The sequence below is a fragment of the Callithrix jacchus genome, chromosome 4 (assembly GCF_049354715.1).
Source record: "Callithrix jacchus isolate 240 chromosome 4, calJac240_pri, whole genome shotgun sequence".
NCBI lineage: Eukaryota > Metazoa > Chordata > Mammalia > Primates > Cebidae > Callithrix > Callithrix jacchus.
In genome coordinates, this window is record NC_133505.1 from 149,194,316 (window position 1) to 149,216,996 (window position 22,681).

Sequence of the window (22,681 nt, forward strand, 5' to 3'; positions counted from 1 at the left end):
TTGACTTAGTCTACGCATTTCATTTGTCTTTTCTTTACAGTCATCTTAAGAAGAAGTACATTTTTTTCTGAGATTTTATTTCTGTAGACTCAGTGTATTAGGCAAACTTGGTTTAGATAACTTTCAAGCTGTAGGTTTTATATAGACTGGCTTCCATAACTTTTTCTTTTGATCAACTCAGGAAACTGAGTTCTAAAGGATTGAGTGTTTTACTGTGTGATTGCCAGCCTGTTAATGGAGAACTAGGTCTAGAATCTAGAATCTAAATGTCCTTTCTCTCATCACTTTTTTCTTGCTCCAGACCCTTGTGTAATATAGTATCCAAGGCCATGTGTACTGATTCTTCATGTGCCACAGAAAGCATTGCTTCATCTTACATGTTATAACCTTGGAGTCTGTTGTATTTCAAAATGTTTTCCATTCTTCCTCTATATTTTAATGCATTAATTATAGATTGCTTATCCAAATTAACTGTCATGAGCTCTTTGCAAAATTACATCTTTCTCATCTTTATTACCAGCTACTGTAAACTCTCCTAGTTCTACACCACCCACTGTCACCACTAACATGCCTGTTACTAACAGAATCGATAAACAAATGAATGGTAAGAAATCATTACCTTTTATATTTATAGTGTGTCTAACATAAAAAAATTGTACTCTAAGGATAGAAATATGATTATTCCAATGAAGTTTCTGTTATTGGAATCAATTGGTACATTTATAGGTTTACCAGACTAGTAAAATTAATAACTATTGCATAATTCTGTTTAGTTCCTCATTTTTATGACCAGTGGAATGAGCTCATTTCCAGTACTCCTCTTTTGCACTTTTAGCCAAAGTTTCTTTCAAAGGAAGTTTTAAGAGAAAGGCATTTAATTAAAAGGCAGTAATTTGCATCATAATAGAGATCAGAGAAAAATGTATTTCTATGGTATTTTGTTAGATAATTTTCTTCAGGAAACAAGTTTTAAAGGATTTTATAAATTTCAGAAAACCAAGTAATTTTAATAATTTAATTTCTCACTTAAGTGTGATAATATATTTGTGACATTTAAATCAATTTTCGTAGTAATACTTTGCTTTCTATTTTTATTTGCTGAAGAATAATAGAATGTGATTATATATCAGCTAAAATCTATTTTTAAATGGCAACAATCAAAGTGACTTCAAATACTTCTTGCTTTTTTCTCTCCAAATATACTTTTCTGTTATTTATGATTTACAAATACAGCAGTATATGGTAAGAAATAGAGGAAAATTCAGGTGAACTGAGTTATTTAACCTGTTCCTATATGAACGACATACTTGGCCTTTCAGTAATTCAGAGTGACTGATTTCAGTTTCTTCTAATGAAAGAGAAATTCCAATCAGGTGACCATACCATTGCTTTTAATACAGTAATATTCTCAAATATGAAGCATTAGAAACAAAGGAATTTTCTGAACTCCAATCATTTAGTTCATGAGGCCAAGACATCTGTAATATATCACCAGGGACCCAAAATCCTGAGAAAAGAAACCCACATAGTTCATTTTTTCTTGGCTTCAGAGGTTATATCAACTTCCTCTGTAGGACATTTAAATTGGAAGTATGGAATATTTTACATGAAACGTAGATATGAATTTCATTAGGGTTATAAAGACATCGATTCAGGGAGTGTTTATGGTTATTCTGGTAGTTACACCAAGGAGATTTATGATGGAGCAAAAATTCCAGCAACCCCCAAGAAAGCAACAGCAGCTGAAATTTCCAGTGCATATTTCACATGGACTCTAGCCAGTAGATGGGAATATTATAATTCTAACTAAGTATTTCACTCTTTGTATGAACATACAAAGAGCCTCTGTGGTATTCTCCCTCTAGGACTGACACATCCTCTGCTGCCCAAGAACATTTATACGGTGCTTCAGAGTCCTTGACTTGGTGGAGTGGAGCTGTATTCACTCAGTCATGTTATTTCTGACGTTATTGAAGAAAGCCTTGTTTAGGCCATCTCTCTTTGCGTCATAACCTTCACTGGAGTTTGAACAAAGCAAGCAAATGTTAGGATCAGTTAAAATGGTCTGTCTTGATCTACATTAATGAAGAAAATCTAGTTCAGATAATTCTTAATCAAAAATTTTATCTTAGTGTTTAAAGATATTCAGGTCATTACGTGATAGAAATATTCTCAAAATTGTGTACTCAAATTTGTGTACCATCTTAACAATTTTTACCATATCTCTGAACCACCTATACTATTTCAAATGATTTTCCCCCTAAATTGACTCACTTTTTAACTTAAACGTTTATATTTACTTGGGAAAATCTATTTCAGGATTGTAAAGTGAAGCCAGTCCTACTTGTTATAACACAGACATGGAAAGTGAATATAAATATAATGTAAACAATATTTTAAAATTCTCTATATATCCTATTGCCTTCCCACATCTTAGAGCCTGAAGCCTTCATTATCTTTTTAAAAAGGAAGACAAACAAGGTATTAGAGACAGACTATAATTAAGATGTTTTTTGATGTAACCAAATTGGAAATAATTGAAAAGAGAATTACTTTTTTACCTTATGAAAAATGCTATTTAATGTCATGTCATAGATTATCATCATTTATATATTTACAATTTCGTATTCTTTGGGAAACAGAGTAAACATTCTCAGGCTTACATTCTGACGTATTAGAGAATCCCATTTTATTTACTGTAAGAAAGATAGGCAGAACTGTCAAATCTGTTATCTAATTTGTCCAGTCCTTTTAACTTTTGACTATCGGAGTTTTACTGAGTTCATCAATACCAATATTGCATTGTGAGGAGAGGACGGAGTTGAGTTTGTTTGATGATCAGATATATTTATCGTAGTATATCAACAGAATGTGTTTGCCTGGCTTTTGTGATATGTTCCTATTTTTCTGTGTAAAGTTATTTTTGTTGTTTGCAATAGGGCTTTTTTCTAATGCCTCAAATTACAGCAAGTCTTCATTAACATTGTTTATAGGTTCTTAGAAACTATGAATTTGAGCAAAATGACATGTAATGAAATTAATCTTAACACAGGCGGATTGATATAATCAAGAGTTAAATTTCTAGAGCATATTTGTGATCACAGAAGCATCACCAAACTTCCAAATAAAGACTGAATCACTTCTAATATTAAATATTATAGTTAATACATACACTATACATACACTTAAGAAAGATTAGTGAAAACAAGATAATTGATTGCCCAATTTTGAATGAGCCAGTAAGTGACTGCAATCTTAGTGGTGGTGATGGGTTAAATCAAGGAACAAGTGTTCATTTGCAAGGTGAAAATTGCAAGCAGCACTTCCTGCCACTGGGAAGTTCCAAAACAATCATCAGTATGGGGCTTCACTGAGTGCCTTCATACTGTATCATTTGTCGTCGTGCATTTATATGATTATCTTACACTTTATGAATTTTTGTATTCATTCATTCATTGACTTTCTAACCTGCTTATTTCATATAGTTCAGGCTGTCAGGTGGCTGGAACCATCGGGGCAGCTCAGGGCAGCAGGCAGAGACTAGCCCTGACCAGGATGCCATCCCATGGCAGGGGACACTCACATAGCCACACCCACTCACACTATGTAGACAGGCCAATGAATCTAAGGTGCATAGCTTTATAGTGTGGGAAGTCACTGGAAGATCTGGAGAAACCTCATGCTGACAAGGGATGCAGACCCTACGCAGAAAGGTACCCAGCCAGGGATTGACTTTTCTCCTCATCAACTTTGTAATGAAACTCCGTTGAATGAAACAATGTTATTCGAGGACCTGCTGCATACATTGAGAAAGTCTTGAAAGCTACTTTTCACAAACAGATATTTTAGGATATGGATAATCTGGGGCTTCCTACAAATAATGACCTTTTATACATTTTCCTAATTACTTTTCCATTCCAAATCATATCTTCTCTGCTTCAAGCATCACTCTAGTGCTACTGAATAGTAAGCTTTTGTGAGGTTGTCACAAGCAACTCAAGTAAGGAATTGTCTCCATTAGTCTTTATTGTTGTTCTAAATATTGAGTTTACAAGTAAGTACAGACGGTAAAACTGCTTCCAGTTTCTCACATATGTTTAGCTATTTAACAAATTCCTTCTTAGATCATTTGAATGGATCCATTACTGTAGCTTTTTATGCCATGTATCTTAAAGAAATTGTGTGTATAGGATCTGCAGGATTGACAGTCATATTGTAAATGCCACTGTCATAATAGAATTGCCTCATCACCAGTTCAAAGAAATAACCAGGTATCTAAATTAGCATTTGGTTTATATTTTAACATCTGTTTTTTCAAATATATATTTAAGCCTATCACTGCAAACCTGTATTTTACATCTCTGAATATAGTGTATATAGAGCAGAGTCATTTCTGTATTCTTTAAGAAACTCAAAAAAAAAAAGTGTAAGAAGGCAAAAAATGGAAAGATTAGTTGGAGAGAGACCTACAGAAAATAATGCTGTTTTGATACCACATTGGTAATGGAAGGCAGTGATTTCTGCTTGAAGTTCTACATGCTGAAAGAAGTATCTAAATAGAAAACAAATATATTCTTAAATCATTTTCCCCAATTAATGTCTATAATTAATCATTTTGGCCTAGATGTTATTATTAGGATAGTACATATATATTTTGAACTCTCTGGAACACATGAAGATTTGTGAATAGCTTTTAAAACACCATGGGAGTTAACATTGGTAAGAGAAGATGATTTTACTGCTATGATAACGTGGAAAATCCTACATAAATGTGTCTTAATTATGCATTTCCTCCAATGGCAATGTTTAAGCCAATAATTTTGCTGCAGTCCAAAACCCTTCTCACCAGCCCTTCAATGGACATGTTTTTTTATGTTGCTTTGACAGTTCATTCTTGGACTTTTCTCATGGTTGCTTGTTGACTGCACTATTCTTAAATTTTAAATAAGATTAACAAGTGGACTGGGGCAGAAAACACAAAGTTTAAAGAAAGCATCTTAAATATCTGGATTCTTCTATAAAAATTCAGAAATGTCAATTACTACAGATACTGATTTGTAGAATTTTGCAATCTTTTTCTAAACAAATACTACTTTAATAACAAAAGCATGCTTTAGGTCTCCATCTAGTGGTGGCTTTTTAGATACTCTACTAGCATTGATAATACAGATGCTCTTCCACTTAATGAGGGGGTTTGCATTCCTATTAACCCAACTGTAAGTTGAAAATACTGGAAAATATCAAATGTCAGAAATGCATTTAATACACCCAACTTGCTGAACATCATATCTTGCTGAACCCGCCTTAAACATGTTCAGAATGCTTACATTATTGGCCTACTGCTGGGCAAAATCATCTAGCACAGTCTATTTTATAATAAAGTGTTGAATATCTCATGTACTTTATTGACTGCTGAACTTAAAGTGTGAAATGAAATGGTCATATGAGTACTCAAAGTAAAAGTTTCTACTGAATGCCTGTTGTTTTCCCACCATCATAAAGTTAGATCATCTTGAATTATAAGTAGGGAAACTTCTGTAGAGTCAGAGATTATTACCAGGTTCTTGAAATAACTCTTTGACCTTCACAATTTGAATTTCCTCCCAATCTTTCAGAACATTTGAGATTTTATATCATGAGATCTACAGTGTAAAAGTTATCTTTATATGAATTATTGTTTTATATGTTCCTCCAAATATTTTTCATTCAGAACATGTTTAAAGGAATATAAAAATCAAGATTATTAAAATACCTGGAGAGTTTTAGAAGTTGAAATACATAGTCTGCATAAATTAAACTCACCTGTGCTTGGACTTGTGCCAGTTTCTATATTTATGTTAATACATCTGGGGAAGCAATTTCTATTATTTAGCATGAGACTGACTCTTTATGTTAATACATCTGGGGAAGCAATTTCTATTATTTAGCATGAGACTGACTCTTGCTGGAAAGACATGCCTTTGGTTGGAACTGGAATTTGCACTTTGGTAGATTTGGAAATTCCCAGAGAAAAACGTTTATATTTCTTTCTACTGCCTCCCCACAATTTTTACTATTTTCTTCAACATTGCTCTAATTATGTATTTCTATATTTTGTGTGAATGTTTTATTTAAGACTTACCTATAAATAAGTATGTATTGGACATTCAAAAATTTTTTTTTTTCTGTATAACCTACCATAATTTAAAAGGGCATTTTTCTCTTGAACTATTTTGACTGAAGGGCTCTCTAGCACCCATCTAGAGCTATTTAACAAACTCTTGCTGGTGAGTTTGATTTTTATTAAAACAAACAAAAAAAATCAGTTTACTTTAAAGATTTCCCCCCACCCTAAAAGCAGAACCTTCTTTACAATAAGGTTTTCTTTTTAAAGTGAAGTAGTCCAATTAAAATTCTACTTGAAAATATTGTTTCTTTTTTCCCCCTCTACTTTGGTATAAATAAACATATTTAAAATTTTTTGATGAAAAGTTTGGGGAAATGCAACCTAATATTTTAGTAGAAGTAAATGTTTTATTAGGCAAGGGAAAGAGAGGAAAAGGAGAGGAATTAGGGCAGTAAGTATGTGTGTGCCTATTCTACTTTTTCAAGTTAATTCCTCCACATGATCTCATTCAAGTTTTCATATCCAAAACTTTTTATCATTCTTTATAATGCACAAAAGCAAATTTCCTTGTTATAAGAAGTCAGGTTGTGCATGAAAACAGTTAACACATTACAGACAGTAGATATCAGAAATCTATAGAATTACAAAATATGAAGAAACATATACAAGTAATAAGAGTAAGCTAATTGATAACTATTTCTAAGAAGTTGCAAGGTCAGTAAGCTTAACATCAAAATATTTCAGAATTTTTTTTGCCTATGTAGAAGTTATTTCTTTTACCTTATATTATAAATTATATGATTAGGAATAAAACTATTTGATTATATAAAACTTACATGATCATAACTTTAAATTTTTGGTAATTTTATGACTATAAAAATATAATTAATGGATTAATCCTATTTCCAATGGGCAGATGGAATTCTCTATAGAATATCTGTAGTGATTCAAAACATCCTTCGTCACCCGGAGGTAAAAATACAGAGCAAGGTGGCAGAATGGGTAAGTCAACTTACAACCTTTCTTTTTTTAAAAAAAGAAAAAATCTTTAACTTCTGGGAATCTGAAAAAGACTAGTTAACCGAATCCACAGATCATACTGAAACACATATGGTATTCATTAGAAATAAATGAGTAGATATGTAAGTGAGGTGTTGTGCTTATGCATAAGAAGAAAAGTACATTTGAAAAGGATGAGACACTGAGCCTAATAGGCTATCAGTGTCTGAAATAAGAAAAGTATCACACAAATGGAAATAGATTTTGGTGGCAACAGATTATCTTTATTTCCTATTAGATCCATACATTTTCTGCTATATTTTTAAGTAGATTCTTTTAAAAATTTGTTTGAATGTTTGATCAAAACCAAAAAGCACAAAAAGACACATTTTGAAAGTCTTCCACTCATCCTTGCTGCTCATCTGTGTGGTACCAACCCAATAACCAACGGCAAATAGGAAATCACTGTTAGTTTTTCTTGGCTTTTTTCCAGATTTTTTTGTGCACATGAAAGAAAATTAAACTATAGATTCTTATTTTCCTTATTTTTTTTTACAGTAAAAGCAGTATACTTTACATGCCCTTCTATACCATACTTATTTTTATTGTTACCTGATTTGCAACATTAGAGAACTTCATCTTTTTTTTGTTTTGCAGAAACAATGTATAATATTTCATTATGTGGCTGTTCAGTCATTTATTTAGCAGATCTTCTGTTGATGGACAGTTAGGTTGTAATTTAACCAGTATCCTACCGATAAACATTTTGTAGTTTTCAATTTTAAAAATTTAACATTTTATTTTCTTATTTTTCTTACAAATACAGCACATGTATTTTTTCATTTTCTTCATAATCTCAAAATTTTTATTTTCCATAGGTTTCTATGTTTTCTATTATTTCATTTCCTACCTACAGCATACCGTAAGACTTGGTACTTCTTTTTATATATAATGCTGTTATAGTTCAATTTTTGAAAATTGAGTCACTATACATTCTGAAGTAAGAAAAATGAGTTTTCATATATATTTGCTGTTTAATAAATGTGTTTTGGTGGCAAAAGAAAGTTTAACCACACATTGAGAGGTAGTGGTATACACACACACACACACACACACACACACACACATACTCTTATATATATTTGAAAAATAATTGGTAGAAAACAGTCTTCTTTTTAAAAGCAGTACTCTTTAAAAAAAAGTTGACCACAGGTAACAATAGTAGGTAAATAGCTCTTTTACAAAATTGGCGAGAAAGGTGAAATTCTCTATTGAAATAAAAGAAAAATGCTACTGTTGATTTTTGGGAATGCCACACTGAGATTAGTAACTAATTCAAACATTATGAGATATGTTTAACTTCTCGATGGAGAGAGCAGGCTACAGAAAGTGTATCTCATTTTCTTTCCAGCATTGTTCTTTTTGTTTAAAGTCAGAATTTCAGAAGATAGAATTCTTTATTTTCATTCTTAAATAAGCTACTGTTAATTTATTTGTACAAATAATAGGTAACGTTATTAATCTGAAATTAGCATTCACTAGAAAGTTTGTGCTAGATAAGGAATAAGCTTACATTTATATTTACTTAATGCATGGTTTTTGACATAGCTTTATTCTCATCTGCAGCTAAACTTCATTAGACATTTTTTCTTTAAAATGCAAAGTACCAAAGCAGATACCTGGTAATAGAGAAAATATAAATGGTGTTCCTGTTTCAACTTACTACTATTTACAATTTTAAAATAACTTGACACTTTTTTTGCCAGGATTCCCTAAAACTTACATTCAGTTGCAGAAATGCATAAAAGAAAGGCTAAATGTGTATATGAAACAAGGCCTAAATCACCCTTCGGAGATGATGTGTTAATAGGAGTATGTCATGTCAGTGAAAAAATCTTGTTTTGCAATTATTTGGAAAACTACATCATGGAAGCCTCTTTGTTTTTTGTTTTTTGTTTTTTTTTTTTGCAGAAAGGTGGTTTTATTTAGGTAGAGAAAAGAGAAGGAAAGGAGAAGAGGAGAAAGACTTCCACAAAGAGTGTGGAAGGGGATTCCAGAGGGGAAATCCTAGAGGAAGCTCCCACCATGTGGGAGGGGATTCCAGAAAGTTGGAAATCCAGGAAGCTTCTTTATATTGGTGGAATTCATTGCTTCATTAAAAACTCCTATGCTGAGACCATAAAGACTGCTAAATAACCACTTAATAATTACATAGTTCCAGTAGTATTGAATTTATTTTCTTTTTAAAAAAAATTTATATTGTTAATTTATAATTTTTCTTATTTACTAATATTATGAGAGAGTAATTATTAGAAAAATGTTTTAGTGTACCTCAGTGTTTGTTAAATAAAGAATAGAGAAGGTATTTATTGTATGAATCTTCTTTAATATGAAGGCTAGAGAGGAAATGATAGTTTTCCGAACAGACAGACTTGGGTTCCAATCTGAGATCTGCTACTGCTTAGTTGGGTGATCTTAGGCAAGCTATTTCTTCTCTGAGAAAGCTCAGTTTCTTTATTTAGAAGACTGTGGGGTATGTAAGGATAATACCTGTTTTATTGGTTGTTTTGAGGACTGAAAGGAAAAACATTGGTATACAATGATCCAGTAACTGTTATCTTTACCCTTCACTCCTCCAGCTCTTCAGGATTTTCTCATGGTCTTATCTCAGTAACAACTTATGTTTTAAGCAGAAATTTGATTTAGATATTTTTTAAAGGTATTAACAAAACTCAGCCTTTTCCATTGTGTTTTCCAGCTCAATTCAACCTTCCAAAATTGGAACTACACGGTTTATGTCATTAATATCAGGTAAATGAGAGAATAAAATTATTTGAGAAATTTAAAGTAGTGTCTAATTACTGCTACTATTTGATTGTACCAACACATAATACAAATACACACACACAAGTACTAGATACACAATCTTTCTAAAACAACTCTATATATTAGTTTATTGCACAAAATCCTCAATGCTGCAGTGATGGTTTTAAAATGTTTTGATCATACATTCCAGTTAACTTGTATTTGTATTTTTAAATCATAAGTGTGTCTTGTGTGTGTGTGTAACTGAATTGATATATGTTATAATGTGTCAAAAATTAAAATTGCATCATTAAATATACATAAGTTGTTAGTTTCTTCTCACACCCTGAATCACCTAGAACACCCCCTGGGTTGTATGCACCCACTTCAAGACCACGTTTTTTTTTTCCCTGATCTAATCTTGTACATCTACAGTCTGATTGCAACCTAACTCTTCAAAATTATCCCTCACTGTGTTTATATTTAAATCCTCTGCTAATCTTCAGCAATTGGTATTGTCCATGTATCTTCCTGTGTACCTTATTTTCACAGTCCTACACTTAAACTCATTTTCTGAAGTGTATGTCATGACTTCAATAACACAGAAAAGGGGTCAAGTTGTCAGATTAATTCAGGTGAAGCAAACATTATTAAACAAACTGAAGCAGATTTCTTTATTGGAACGTTTCCATTTCTTTAGTGTAGTAATATGCATTGCGGATCTTCAAAACAGCAAAAGCACACAGTTGCCTAGCTTTATGAAAGGAGCTACAACCTCAGGACACACATTTGGAAATATTGTCTTAGAATTCCCATTCTGTCTCTTTATTTCAGGTCCCCAAATTTTATTGTTGATGATGCAGTTGAAGAGGTGGATTAATGAATATATGTATTTTATTTATAGTTTTCACCTGAGCTCTGGAGAGGACAAGATTAAAGTCAAGAGAAGCATTGAGAATGATTCAAGGTAACAGGACAGTCTTATAAAAAGCATAGCATTCTTTCTCTTGCTCACTACTTTAACTGGTAGAAAAATGAAAACAGATGGGAAAGAAAAACTTAGCACAATTATTTCTTTAGCACTATTGTATGCTATTTTTTCTTGTAGTTGAAACTGTAATATAACAGACTGGGTAGTAATGTACATCTGATGAAAATAATTGAGAAATACGGCATTTAAAGTGGATGAATTATTATTATTTTTAGTATTTCCAGTTTATGATAACCTATTGCTTCTTGCTTGAAATTACAAAGACACCTTCAAAGAAAATAGCTTTAAGTAAAGTGTTTATATATGATAGCATCAAGTAATATGGATAATAGATGCCAAAATATTTTCAGCATTTAAAGCTCCAGCTAATTTTCTGAAGTCTCCATTTTAAACTGTGTATCAGGATCATGCTTTAATCATGCAGATAATTTAATTTCTATGTCCAGCATGTATGACCAGTTGGCATATAAGGACCAAATGTTTAGAGTACTGTAAAACAAAAAACCTAAACTTCCAAATGGAATAAATTTACTTGTGTTTAGGTTATTTGCATCATGTATTGCATCTCTGTAGACTTTTTTTTTTTTGAGACAGAATCTCACTTTGTCACCCAGGCTGGAGTACCATGGTGTGACCATCGCTCACTGTAGCCTCAAACTCCTGGGCTCAAATGATCCTTCTGCCTCTGACTCCTGAGTAGCTGGGACTACACACATGTGGCACCATGCCTGGCTAATTTTTAAAATATTATTTTTGTAGATACTGGGTCTTGCTGTGTTGCTCAGGCTGACCACAAACTCCTGGCCTCAAGTGATCCTCCTGTCTCAGCCCCCTAGAGTGCTGGGATTACAGGCATGACATGTCATATGTAGCCTCCATAGATTTTTTTTTTTAATTTGTTGTAAAGCGAAAGTTTCTATAAGTCTTGCTGGATCTCAATAGACTGAACTGATATTATGGACACACAGCCCTGACGATAGAGTCTGCTTCTTTTCATGTGATATATTCTTAACTATGAGAAGATAAAATTTCATATGAGAGTTGACCAGATAACTTTTTTTTTTTTGGTTCAACATCGGAAAAACAAATGTTTTGAAAGTTACATTGAAAGATGTCATTTTTGTATACATATTAAATGGACTGGATTGAGCCATCTGATTAAGGAAATTGTTTTTATTTTCTGGCAATATAATTGTTTCTTTATTATATGAAAACACAGTAATGTATTTCAGTCCTATATTCTTGAAGGTGACAGAACTCTTCACTATTTAACCAAATAATTTTTTTCAGTCCTTTCTGTTAGATCATATTGCGTCTTCAGTAATGGATTCAGCAGCAATTGGGATCTCTTTGCTGGACACTTTTTGTAGCTGTTGGGACAGTCCTGGGTGTGGGAGATATCACCAATGGTATACGTTCTTCCTGCAGTCACCATTCGCTTTTTAGTTTACTTACTGTGATTCTTCAACTACAAGGTGATGCTAAAATCAGCCATCATAATTACATGTCAGTACTCAGAAACTCTTGCTTAAAAGACATTTAAATTCATGGGATTTCAGTTTCCTTGTCTGTCAAACCAATGAGTAATTTTACAGAAAATTATAGGGAGAATGAACTAAGACAGTGTATATAGGAAAATCCAGATATTTAGGGTTTTTTTTGGTATGAACTCTTGCCATTATTTAATATTTATGTTTATAGCATTTTTTGCCTCTCTTTTCTTCTATTCTCTAGGGCTCTTACCCTCATTGGTGAGCCTTTATAGTCTCAGCTTTTCTCAAAACCATGGTCTACTACTTTTACACACATTCTTTTTTTTATTTAAACTTTTCCTTTCAATTTGATTGTATCACTTAACACAGACCATAGCTTCAGATAATGCTGTCATACTCTATTGCCTAGACAGACAGGAAACCAAAGCCACAGAGACCTTATTTTTTTTAAATAAAGAATGACTGATGGTAACAACAGATAGAATGTGACTTTGTAGAACCGTAAAGTAGTTTCAGTTTTCAGGATGAGAGAGGAAAACTGAAAATGTATGGCTATTCCTGACTTATTGGATTTGGGTATTCAATATCACCCACAATACTTTGTGCTAATTATGTTCTCAGTATTCAAGACAAGTAAAAGTTGACATTCCCAGCTGTAAGTTCTCACCAACTGGAGTGGTGAAGCTTGCCTTCAAACAACAATTTAATCAAGGGATACTTTTCCATAGGCCATTTTAAAAATTGTTAAGCTATCATAATGACATCTGTTTTTCACAGCTATCTATCATTATGTTCACCTCTGTGTTTGCCTCATCCTGAAATATGACTTGTATGTGAATGGTAAGCAGTAGATTATTTTAAAGAGACCTTTTCAGAGTTAATTATGAGAATAGCAGAGCACCTTTTCCTTGAGATTAGCACAGATATTTAGGAAAGAAAAATTGAGCTATTTTTAAATTTTACCTAGCAATGAATAGCAAATATTTCACATATTGCTTATTTTTTAACACCACAAATAAATTACTATGACTAATACTTATATATATTTATTATAATTAAATAATTATATATGATATAATAATTATTAATATTCACAGTTTCATAAATAAAATATGCCACTGCCTCTCTACTGGGCATTCCATAACTAGTTTAAAAACAATCTACCACTTGGTCTTTGGCATGTAGATAGTAACTGATCTCAATAATTTAATGTCTTATCTTACATCATATTATTCATTTCTCCTCTGAATATAAAGAAGAAACAAATTTTTTGGTGAACCCAGAGCTATCACATATAAGCAAAAGAAATTCTCCTCTATTTGACAAAATAATGTTGCTTGCTTTTACCTCAGTGTTAAGTTGATAGTTTTGATTTCTACTGTTGACTATAGCTGTGATTGTAGTTGAACAGAAAATTATATTACTTTAAATCATAGAACCAAAAGTTTTTAACAAAAGAAATTTTGGGATAAATTTCTTTGCTTCCCATATATACATTCCCTTTTTAAAGCTCTTCAACGTCAACCGTTCTATAACCTTCTTAAGTAATATACTGGCCAATCACAAAGTCTATTTTGAGTATTTATTTTGTTAAACTTTTTACTATACAAAGTACTTACAAATGTTTCATGGAGATAGAAAATTATTTGTTGCTATTCTGAAGAAATTGTACCACATTTGTAAATAGTAATGCTTAATAATTTCAAAAGACAAATGGTGAGTTGAAAAATATTAGAATATTTTTACCATTATAATTTTCACAGCAGCAGAGAAAGTCTGTAAGCACCTTGGCTAATCTCTTCAGTCACAACAGTTGGTGGTCATCCATCTACATCTAAATGCTCTGTTTATCCGACCAAATAACAAGCAACCAATCGACAACAACAGTTCTATCTGAAATGTTTTCCTAGGTTGGTACTTTGGGCCCTTCTAGTTTACAATGCTACCAACAATACAAATTTAGAAGGAAAAATCATTCAGCAGAAGCTCCTAAAAAATAATGAGTCCTTGGATGAAGGCTTAAGGCTACATAGAGTGAATGTGAGACAACTAGGTAAGTGACTTTAATTTTTTATAATGTGCATTTTATATAACTATTCAGGTTTAATTGAAACAACAGAAATATTCTTTCTTTATGTACTATTTGTTTATGTACATTTTTTTCTGATGATGAAGTTCAGTAACAAATGTGTGACATAGCAAAAGAAAAAAATCGGCACAGCACTTATGAATACAAGAAAATGAAGGAGGTAGAGATGAAAGTTTATACTTTAGGGACATATTTCAAAAAACTAACAATATGTACAAAATGCCAGAATAATCTTGATTATCATTGGTGTCACCTTCAGGAATAAAAATGTGTATAGATATGGATATGGGAACTCTAATGAGATAAATCTTAAGGAGAGTTTCTGTTATAAAAAACATCTCCTGCTGGGTATGGTGGCTCATGCCTATAATCCCAGCCCTTTGGGAGGCAAAGGTGGGAGGATTACTTGAGCCCAGGAATTTGAGAGTAGCCTGGACAACACAGGAAGACTCTCTCTATGAAAAATTAAAAAATTAGTTGGGTGTTGTGGTGCATGCCTGTAGTCCTAGCTACTAGGTGGGGCTGAGGCAGGAGGATCGCTTGAACTTGGGAGGTGAAGCATGCAGTGAGCCATGTTCATGCCACTGCACTTCAGCCTCGGCCATAGAATGAAACCCTATCTCAAAAAACAAACAGAAAATGACTCCTCCTCTTCTGTTCTCTGTCTCTATTAGTAGTAGGTCAGGAATCTGGGGGTTCTGTTGAACCCAGAAACAAGTCTCTCCTGGAGATCGTTCACATTCTAAGCTCTAACCACACATGTGGCACTCACTGCTTGTACTTCCACAAAGAGCCTGTGCTCCTTTACCTGACCTTTCTATATCTTTGCCCACACTGTTCTTCACTCTCACCATCAACCTCATTATTACCTATATATTTTTAAAGACAGCTCCTAAGTCACTTCTTCTATGGACCTTTTCTGACATTTAGTATAGATATCACTGCCTTTGAGCCTCTACTTCATGTTGTCCAGATGCCTAGATCATCATACATATCAAAAGATCATAGTCCAGAGCCCAGCATATTCCCTGGAACTTGAATACTTGCTGAATAAATGAATGAATGAGTCTGGATGAGTTTTATTTTAGGAAAGCAAATATTTGCAAATTGGAAAACAAAAAAACAATTGTTCTAATGTTATTCTATGTTTACAATTATACTATGATTAGGTACATTTGTAGAGATCAAAAGAAAAGAAAACTTTGACACTTTGCTTTCTCTACACTCAGGAGGTTGAACTGAGGGAGGCAAGTGTTCCTCAGCCTTGAAGAGGGAGATTGTGACCAAGGCTAGAATCATAGTGTAGTGAAGAGGCAGGTGTCTCCACTTCTGTGAGGAGCCACCCATCTCTATTGGGTTGATGCACACATTTACAAAGACCTCATAGAGATGAATGAATGCAATTAATACTAATCATGATAATAAACCATTTCTGAGTTGGTATGGGAAAACATTTCCTAACAAATGGGGCTTTTTGGAGAGAGGGAGAATGCGGCCTGCTACCCTTTCACCCATAGGGGTTTTCACAAAAAAAAAGCCTGACAAATTGTAGCTTATCTATGACTGGAGAACCCTGGGAGGACCAGCGCATCTCTTTCCTCATAGGCTGGGAAAGCTCAACACCACTCTTTTCGTATACCTAGACATTTAATTTAAACCATTTAAATTTAAATTATCCATTTTATTGTTTTTCTGCAAGTGAGTCTGTGGATAAGCATTTCTACTAATGGAAAAATAAAAGGCTAAAACCTGGCAGTTTTAAAGCTCATGGTATACATGGGAAAGTGATTTGAATTTTTAGTTGGTGATGATAGGACAGGTTCCCAGTAAACTGATGTAACTCGCTAATGTTCACCAAAATACAGGAGTTTATTGTTGTTGATATATTGCTGTTACTTTGATATTCTTTAAAATACAAAATCTGAATCATTGATGTCAGGAGGCTTACTTTGAGAGTTGTCAAATGAAAAGTCAGATGATTTGAGGTTAAAGAAGTCTGAGGGTGTGGTGTTAGTTCGCAGGTTCCTTCTTGTGGTCCCCTTAGTAAGCGTCCAGGCAGGAGAGGCTGTCAGAGCAGCTGGAACATTTTCCATAAAATAGCCCCACAACTCAAAGATGACACTATCGAGGCATCATTTGTAGGCCTTCCTCTTTGAAAAAAAATCGAATTACGTTTTGAATTTTTTAGGATTGCTTTCCTTCTCTGTAGTGTTTCTTTTAATAAAACTAGTATCTGCTAATAATTAGAAAGATAATGTATGTTTCATGTTTATACTTATATAACTGTTATGTAATAATTTTTGTTTTTGAAGTGTATTAAATGTTAATGTTGTTTCTAACTTCTATTTTTTTTTAGCAAATCTGAACATAAACACTAATATTTTGGTATTACATTAAAGAAATACCTAATTACCAGTATTGTCATTTTGCTTTCATCCTGCACCTCTAATTTCTAACTTTAAAAAATAGGTGAATATTTCTCATGCTGTTTCTTATTTTCATATAGGTGTATGTCTTGCCGTGGAGGAACCCACAGGCTTCTACTGGCCATCTATCACACCTTCTGAATATCATCTTCCTTGTCCAGAAAAGCCTGGCTTTTCTGTTTCACGGATATGGTAATATTTTCACTGACTTTTGTAAGCAAGGCTCCACGTTATCAACCTTTCCAGGGTTATACGTGCAGCACGGTAGTTCTCAGGTATTATATTGATTGCAAAGAAGGGCAAGAATCTCTATGTATGCCTGTTTCATTCGTTCCTGGGGAGTAAAGATAACATAAATTGGTGACTCAGAAAGGCAGTGTTTTCCTCCTAGCCACATGCCTATCAAGCCCTCTTAAAGAAACATTGAAGAATTTAGAAGCCAGTGGGTAGCACCAGAGCCCAAAGTAGCTTGTTCCTCTGGCCTAGCCCTGGAACGTGCATCTGGAATTCTGAAACTTTTTAACTATTGGTACTGATTATTGTTGGAATGGGGAAAGGAGGCAAAGAAGAAAGAAAGACAAGATCCAGATTGGGGTAGAAATAAAGACAAGATCCAGTCTGCTGATGAAAACTGTCAGGGTATAGATTTTCTCTAAATGTTTAACAGAAACCTCAGAGACAAGACAATAGCAGGGATTCATGCAATAGCAAGTCAAATCCATTTCTCCACCCACTCACTCTCAATTAGAGCTTTTTTGGGGGGAAAGTCAGAAATGGAAACTGCCTAAGCATAAATACTTTGCATACTGTAAATACTGCTGTGTTTGACACTTTGTAGGGAGGAAAGAAGGGGACTTCAGGGATTTATGGACTTGAGTTTGAAATGTGGCTCTTTCTCTTCCTGGCTGTGAGATGGACAATTCATTGATTTATCAAATTCCAAATTATTTTATATAAGATGGGGATTATAATCTGCTTTGCAGAGTTATATGAACTCAAAATCAGATTTTACCTGTAAAGTTCTTAAAGCAGTTACTTGGCCAATGGATCTCAGGTTAGGATATTGCTAGTATTTTGTTTCCAAGATATAAACTACTGGTTTTTTTTTTTCCATAAGAATTTTTAGCATGAGATTTATGCCAATGCATTACAGTTTTATTTTCAAAGGAAACTTACCTAGAAATCAAGGCAAATCCTAAAAGTTGTTAACTAAATTTTTCAATTCTAATATTATTTATAGCAAAACAGGAAAAGAAAACCTGTAGAAGGAAATAGTGCAAATGGAGAAACAAACTGGGGTGAGAGAGGAGAGAATAAGGAAGGCTAAGAAGGATGAGGTGGAGAAGTGGAGGGAACTGGGGAACATTGTATAGAGAGGGCGATAAACAGAAATGGGTTAGGAAGATAGGGGAACATAGACATATGAACGGGTACAGAGATAAACAGAGAAAATTAAATTGGAAGCAGAGTGAGAGGTTCAGTGTCTTAAAGGGAAGCTTGTCTGTTGATCATATTGTAATAAATGTATACATTATATACAAATCCCTATAAGTAGTAAAAATGACAATATCAGTTATATAAAATATTTAAAACATCTATTTTGTTTCACAGTTATTACAATGCTTCCAACTTATCTGAAGCCTACTGGGGACCTGTTGATATCTCCAACTGTTTAAGTAAGTGAGCAATTTTCCTTTATTTTTCAAGGATAAAATGAAATGACTCCGTGCTTCATGGTTTTCATTGTCTTCAGGCATATTCTTCTGCTATGTGATACTGTTTTCATATTAAAAGGCAAACGATTGTTTTACTTAAGATAGAAAATACTTTTTACTTTCATTTTAACTTTCTGTTCTATAGGAGATTAAACATAGTAAGGAAAATCTAGAGAAGACAAAACTAACATAAATTGGTATTCATGTCAACATTTTGTGGTTTGTATTAAGTAGCAAATATATACTTATTCAGTGATTTTGGGGACGTTTCTCTTAGAACTTTGTGTGATCATTAATCTCTCCAAGTTATGCGTATCTTACTAGAGAGGGAAGTTAGTCTCTGCATAGAAAGAAATGTTATTGCCTTGTGAAGATGGGGATGAGATATAAATACGGAAATCTCACTTTCTTGCTTCAACTGTAAAGTAAAATATTACACTCGTTTTTTTGAATTCCTGGAAATGTTCAAAATATGCAGATAAAACTTGGTGTTATTTTCTTCTGCCTTTTTTTTAGAGGAAGCAAATGAAGTTGCTAACCAGATTTTAAATTATACTGCCGATGGGCAGAACTTAACCTCAGCCAATATTATCGACATTGTGGAACAAGTCAAAAGAATTGTGAATAAAGAAGAAAACATTGATATAACACTTGGCTCAACTCTAATGAATATATTTTCTAATATCTTAAGCAGTTCAGACAGTGACTTACTTGAGTCTTCGTCTGAGTAAGTATTTTCTTTTTCTGGAGAATAAATTTTATTGGATAAATGTGATGTTACATAATTTCTCACCTATCTAAACACTTTGTGCCCAGATGTCACAATTCAAATCTCTGCAAGATGTATTGATAGTCATTAATAATTAAGCAAGGCCATTGACAACATGAACTTAAAATTTGTGTATGTAGTTTTTTTTTCCTGAGAAATATAATTTACCATATCCATAGCCCTAGAAAGCATAATCAAGTATTTCACTTTTTATTTGGAAGTTCTAAATTTCATTTTAAAATTCTAAAACTCTAAATTTAGTTGGCTAGCAGAGTTATGCATAACTGGTCATCATAAGTCCATGATACTGTGAACTATGCCACTGACAGCCACAGCTACGTGGTTGGCCTTCTGAAATGAACATGCTGGGACAGGTGAAAATATATCTACATTTATATGATTCGGTTTGTATTTAATTGCTTCACTTAATGTATTAATATTAAAATATTTGCTGTTTTTTATTTCCTTCCCTTCTACATTTCTCTGAAGAAAATTTTATACTTGATAAAAATGTATTTTCTCACTTAATCTACATGATAACAATATAAACATTTTTACAGTGTCTTGCAGTTTACAAAACATTTTTATCACATTATTTCCTTTGATTCTTGATAAGCCATAAGGTAGGGAGGATGCTTTGTCATGTGGGGAAAGAGAGGCTTTTAAAATTTATTTTAGAATGAAAAACAGTATTTGTTCAGGATGATGTGATTGTTGATTTTCCATAAAACAGATATTTCTCTTGAGGATGCATCCATCCCTGTGATTCCATATTTTAACAGATATCATTGCGGTTTGGGGTAATTTTATGGGTGTTTATGTTAAGATCAGAAAATCTAAAAACAATTTTATTTGGTTTATATTTTGCCACAAAGCAAAACATGTATGTTTAAGTACCTAAAATATTGTATTACTTAACACTGCTATTTTTGTCATTTATTTAGAGCTTTAAAAACAATTGATGAGTTGGCCTTCAAGATAGACCTAAATAACACATCACATGTGAATATTGCAACTCAGAATTTGGCTCTTGGTGTATCATCCCTGTTACCAGGGACAAATGCAATTTCAAATTTTAGCATTGGTCTTCCAGGAAATAATGAATCATATTTCCAGGTAATGAGCCAGTGGTTTCTTTAATTTTAATTAATTACTTAGACATATAAAAACTTTCTGATCACTTAGCAGTTGCTGCTTCAAGGAGATCTTGGTCCATGAGGTGGCAAGCAGGTCTGAATGTTGGCTAAATTTAACTAGAGCAGTAGCCATAAGGTATTGTGGAAGCTCAGAGAGGGTATACTTTCATAACCTGGGTGACAGAGGTGATCCACTTACCTTCTACAAGAGGGGTTACTGGAGCTAAGCGTGAGTAGAAAACACTATACTTGGGGTGAGGATCAGTTCAGTTAGAGGAAAGAGCTTTATTAAGGGCCCCAATGTGAAAAGAAGCATGGTGCATTCTCTTCGCCAGTGGTTCTCAAACTGAATAGTAGAATCTTCTGGAGGAGGCTGGGTATGATGGCTCATGCCTGTATTCCCAGCACTTTGGGAGGCCAAGGTGGGTGGATCACTTGAGGCCAGGAGTTCTAGAGCAACCTGGCCAACATGGTAAAACCCTATCTCTACTAAAAACACGAAAAAAGTTAGCTGGGCATAGTGGTGCATGCCTGTAATTCCAGCTACTTGGGAGGCTGAGACATGAGAATCACTTAAACCTGGGAGGTGGAGGTTTCAGTGAGCCGAGATCATGTGACTGTACTACAGCCTGGACAACAGAGTGAGACTCTGGAAATTTTCTGGAGGGCTTGTTAAAACAGATTTCTGGGACCTACTCCAGGAGTTTCCAATTTAATAGGTCCTAGGTAGGCCCCCCAAATTTGTACTTTTAGCAAGTTCTTTAGACGTTGCTGGTCTAAGTATCACACTTTGAGAACATGTGATGTAGAAGTCTTGGGTAGCAGGTGACAGCAAGCCTAGACACGTACGCAGGGGCTAGATTAATGGAGAATCTTTTCAACATGTTCAAGCGACACATAAGAATTTTCAAGTTCCTACTACATGCCAGACAATATTAGCCATCAGAGCAAACAAAATGAATGAAGCATTGTTCTTGACCTGGAAGAGTATAATATGTGAAGTGTACTGTTTCTTTAACTGTGGAGATAGAACAAACTGAAAATATAAAAATCCTGAAAGCAGGATACAGGCAAGACTATTTGTACTCCATTAGACTAGAGGCCCTTTTGGACAATTCTCTTTCACATTTTTAAGAGTAAAAACTCAGTCAACCTCACTCTCATTCCAAGACTGTTCGCAAGAAAGCATTCTTTGGCCTTGAGCTACGGTTTCAGTAAAAATGCTATATGAGAGTGTTCATAAAATTTTAATGCAGTCTGAAATCAACAAGTTAACTTCAGTCTCTTTCTCTCTCCCTCACCTCTTCCTCCCATAGTTATTATCTTTTACTACGTGTTTTGAGAAAACCTCAAAATCTGCTGCTGGTAAATCTAATTCTTATACTTGAAAATGTTGACTGATTTATAGATTTCTCCCCATGTCTTTTTTAAAATCAATGCATTTTCTCATTTGACACACATGTAAAACCCAAATGAGATCTACAGCTCTGTCTGTAGGTGTTTATCCAGGAGTTACAGTGACCACTGTAGATACAAAGGGAAATCCTGGTCCTGACTAACTTGAACTTGCAATTGTTCACTTGCCTAACTGTGCATGTGGAATAAAGTTATTATGACCATTTAATTGTGATCACTTGACCAATATATCTCTGTGTGTGTGACAGATGGATTTTGAGAGTGGACAAGTGGATCCACTGGCGTCTGTAATCTTGCCTCCAAACTTACTTGAGAATTTAAGTCAGGAAGATTCTGCATTAGTTAGAAGAGCACAGTTTACTTTCTTCAACAAAACTGGACTTTTCCAGGTAAATACATTCATTAAATGATAATTTTTCGATTGCAAATGAAGTTTCTTTGCTCAAAGGTAAAAAAACAAAACTTTAGATTCCTTTGAAATATATCAGGAGGTTTAGAAAAATTTACTGCATTTTCAAAAATGGAAATTTTTTGTATAATTGCTTAAATATTTTATTTCAGATAATATGCTTATTGACAGGTTGTATGTATATCAGTTTTTAAAATAATTCAAGTATTAGGCTTGCATTAAAAAATTAGAAACTGAATTAGTGAATAAATGACTTTATTATTACGTTCATTAAATATTTTATGCTCTTCAATCATTTAGGCCTTTAAAAGAAATTGCACACCAAAG

The 22,681-nt window shown here is 33.5% G+C and overlaps 1 protein-coding gene across 12 annotated transcripts in view; it reads left to right on the forward strand.

Moving 5' to 3' along the window:
- ADGRG6 (adhesion G protein-coupled receptor G6) overlaps positions 1 to 22,681 on the forward strand; it is a 151,598-nt gene that overhangs the window by 92,778 nt on the left and 36,139 nt on the right. For 6 of the 12 annotated variants that reach the window (XM_035296883.3, XM_035296879.3, XM_017971439.4 and 3 more), the window contains exons 6-15: positions 521 to 604; positions 7,023 to 7,108; positions 9,864 to 9,916; positions 10,815 to 10,877; positions 14,305 to 14,447; positions 16,990 to 17,101; positions 18,521 to 18,585; positions 19,141 to 19,351; positions 20,338 to 20,509; positions 22,194 to 22,334. In XM_035296883.3, coding sequence (XP_035152774.1) covers positions 521 to 604; positions 7,023 to 7,108; positions 9,864 to 9,916; positions 10,815 to 10,877; positions 14,305 to 14,447; positions 16,990 to 17,101; positions 18,521 to 18,585; positions 19,141 to 19,351; positions 20,338 to 20,509; positions 22,194 to 22,334 — 1,130 coding nt within the window. The remainder of the gene's footprint in view (positions 1 to 520; positions 605 to 7,022; positions 7,109 to 9,863; positions 9,917 to 10,814; positions 10,878 to 14,304; positions 14,448 to 16,989; positions 17,102 to 18,520; positions 18,586 to 19,140; positions 19,352 to 20,337; positions 20,510 to 22,193; positions 22,335 to 22,681) is intronic. The other 6 variants (XM_078370823.1, XM_035296882.3, XM_017971440.4 and 3 more) reach the window with 1 other exon arrangement.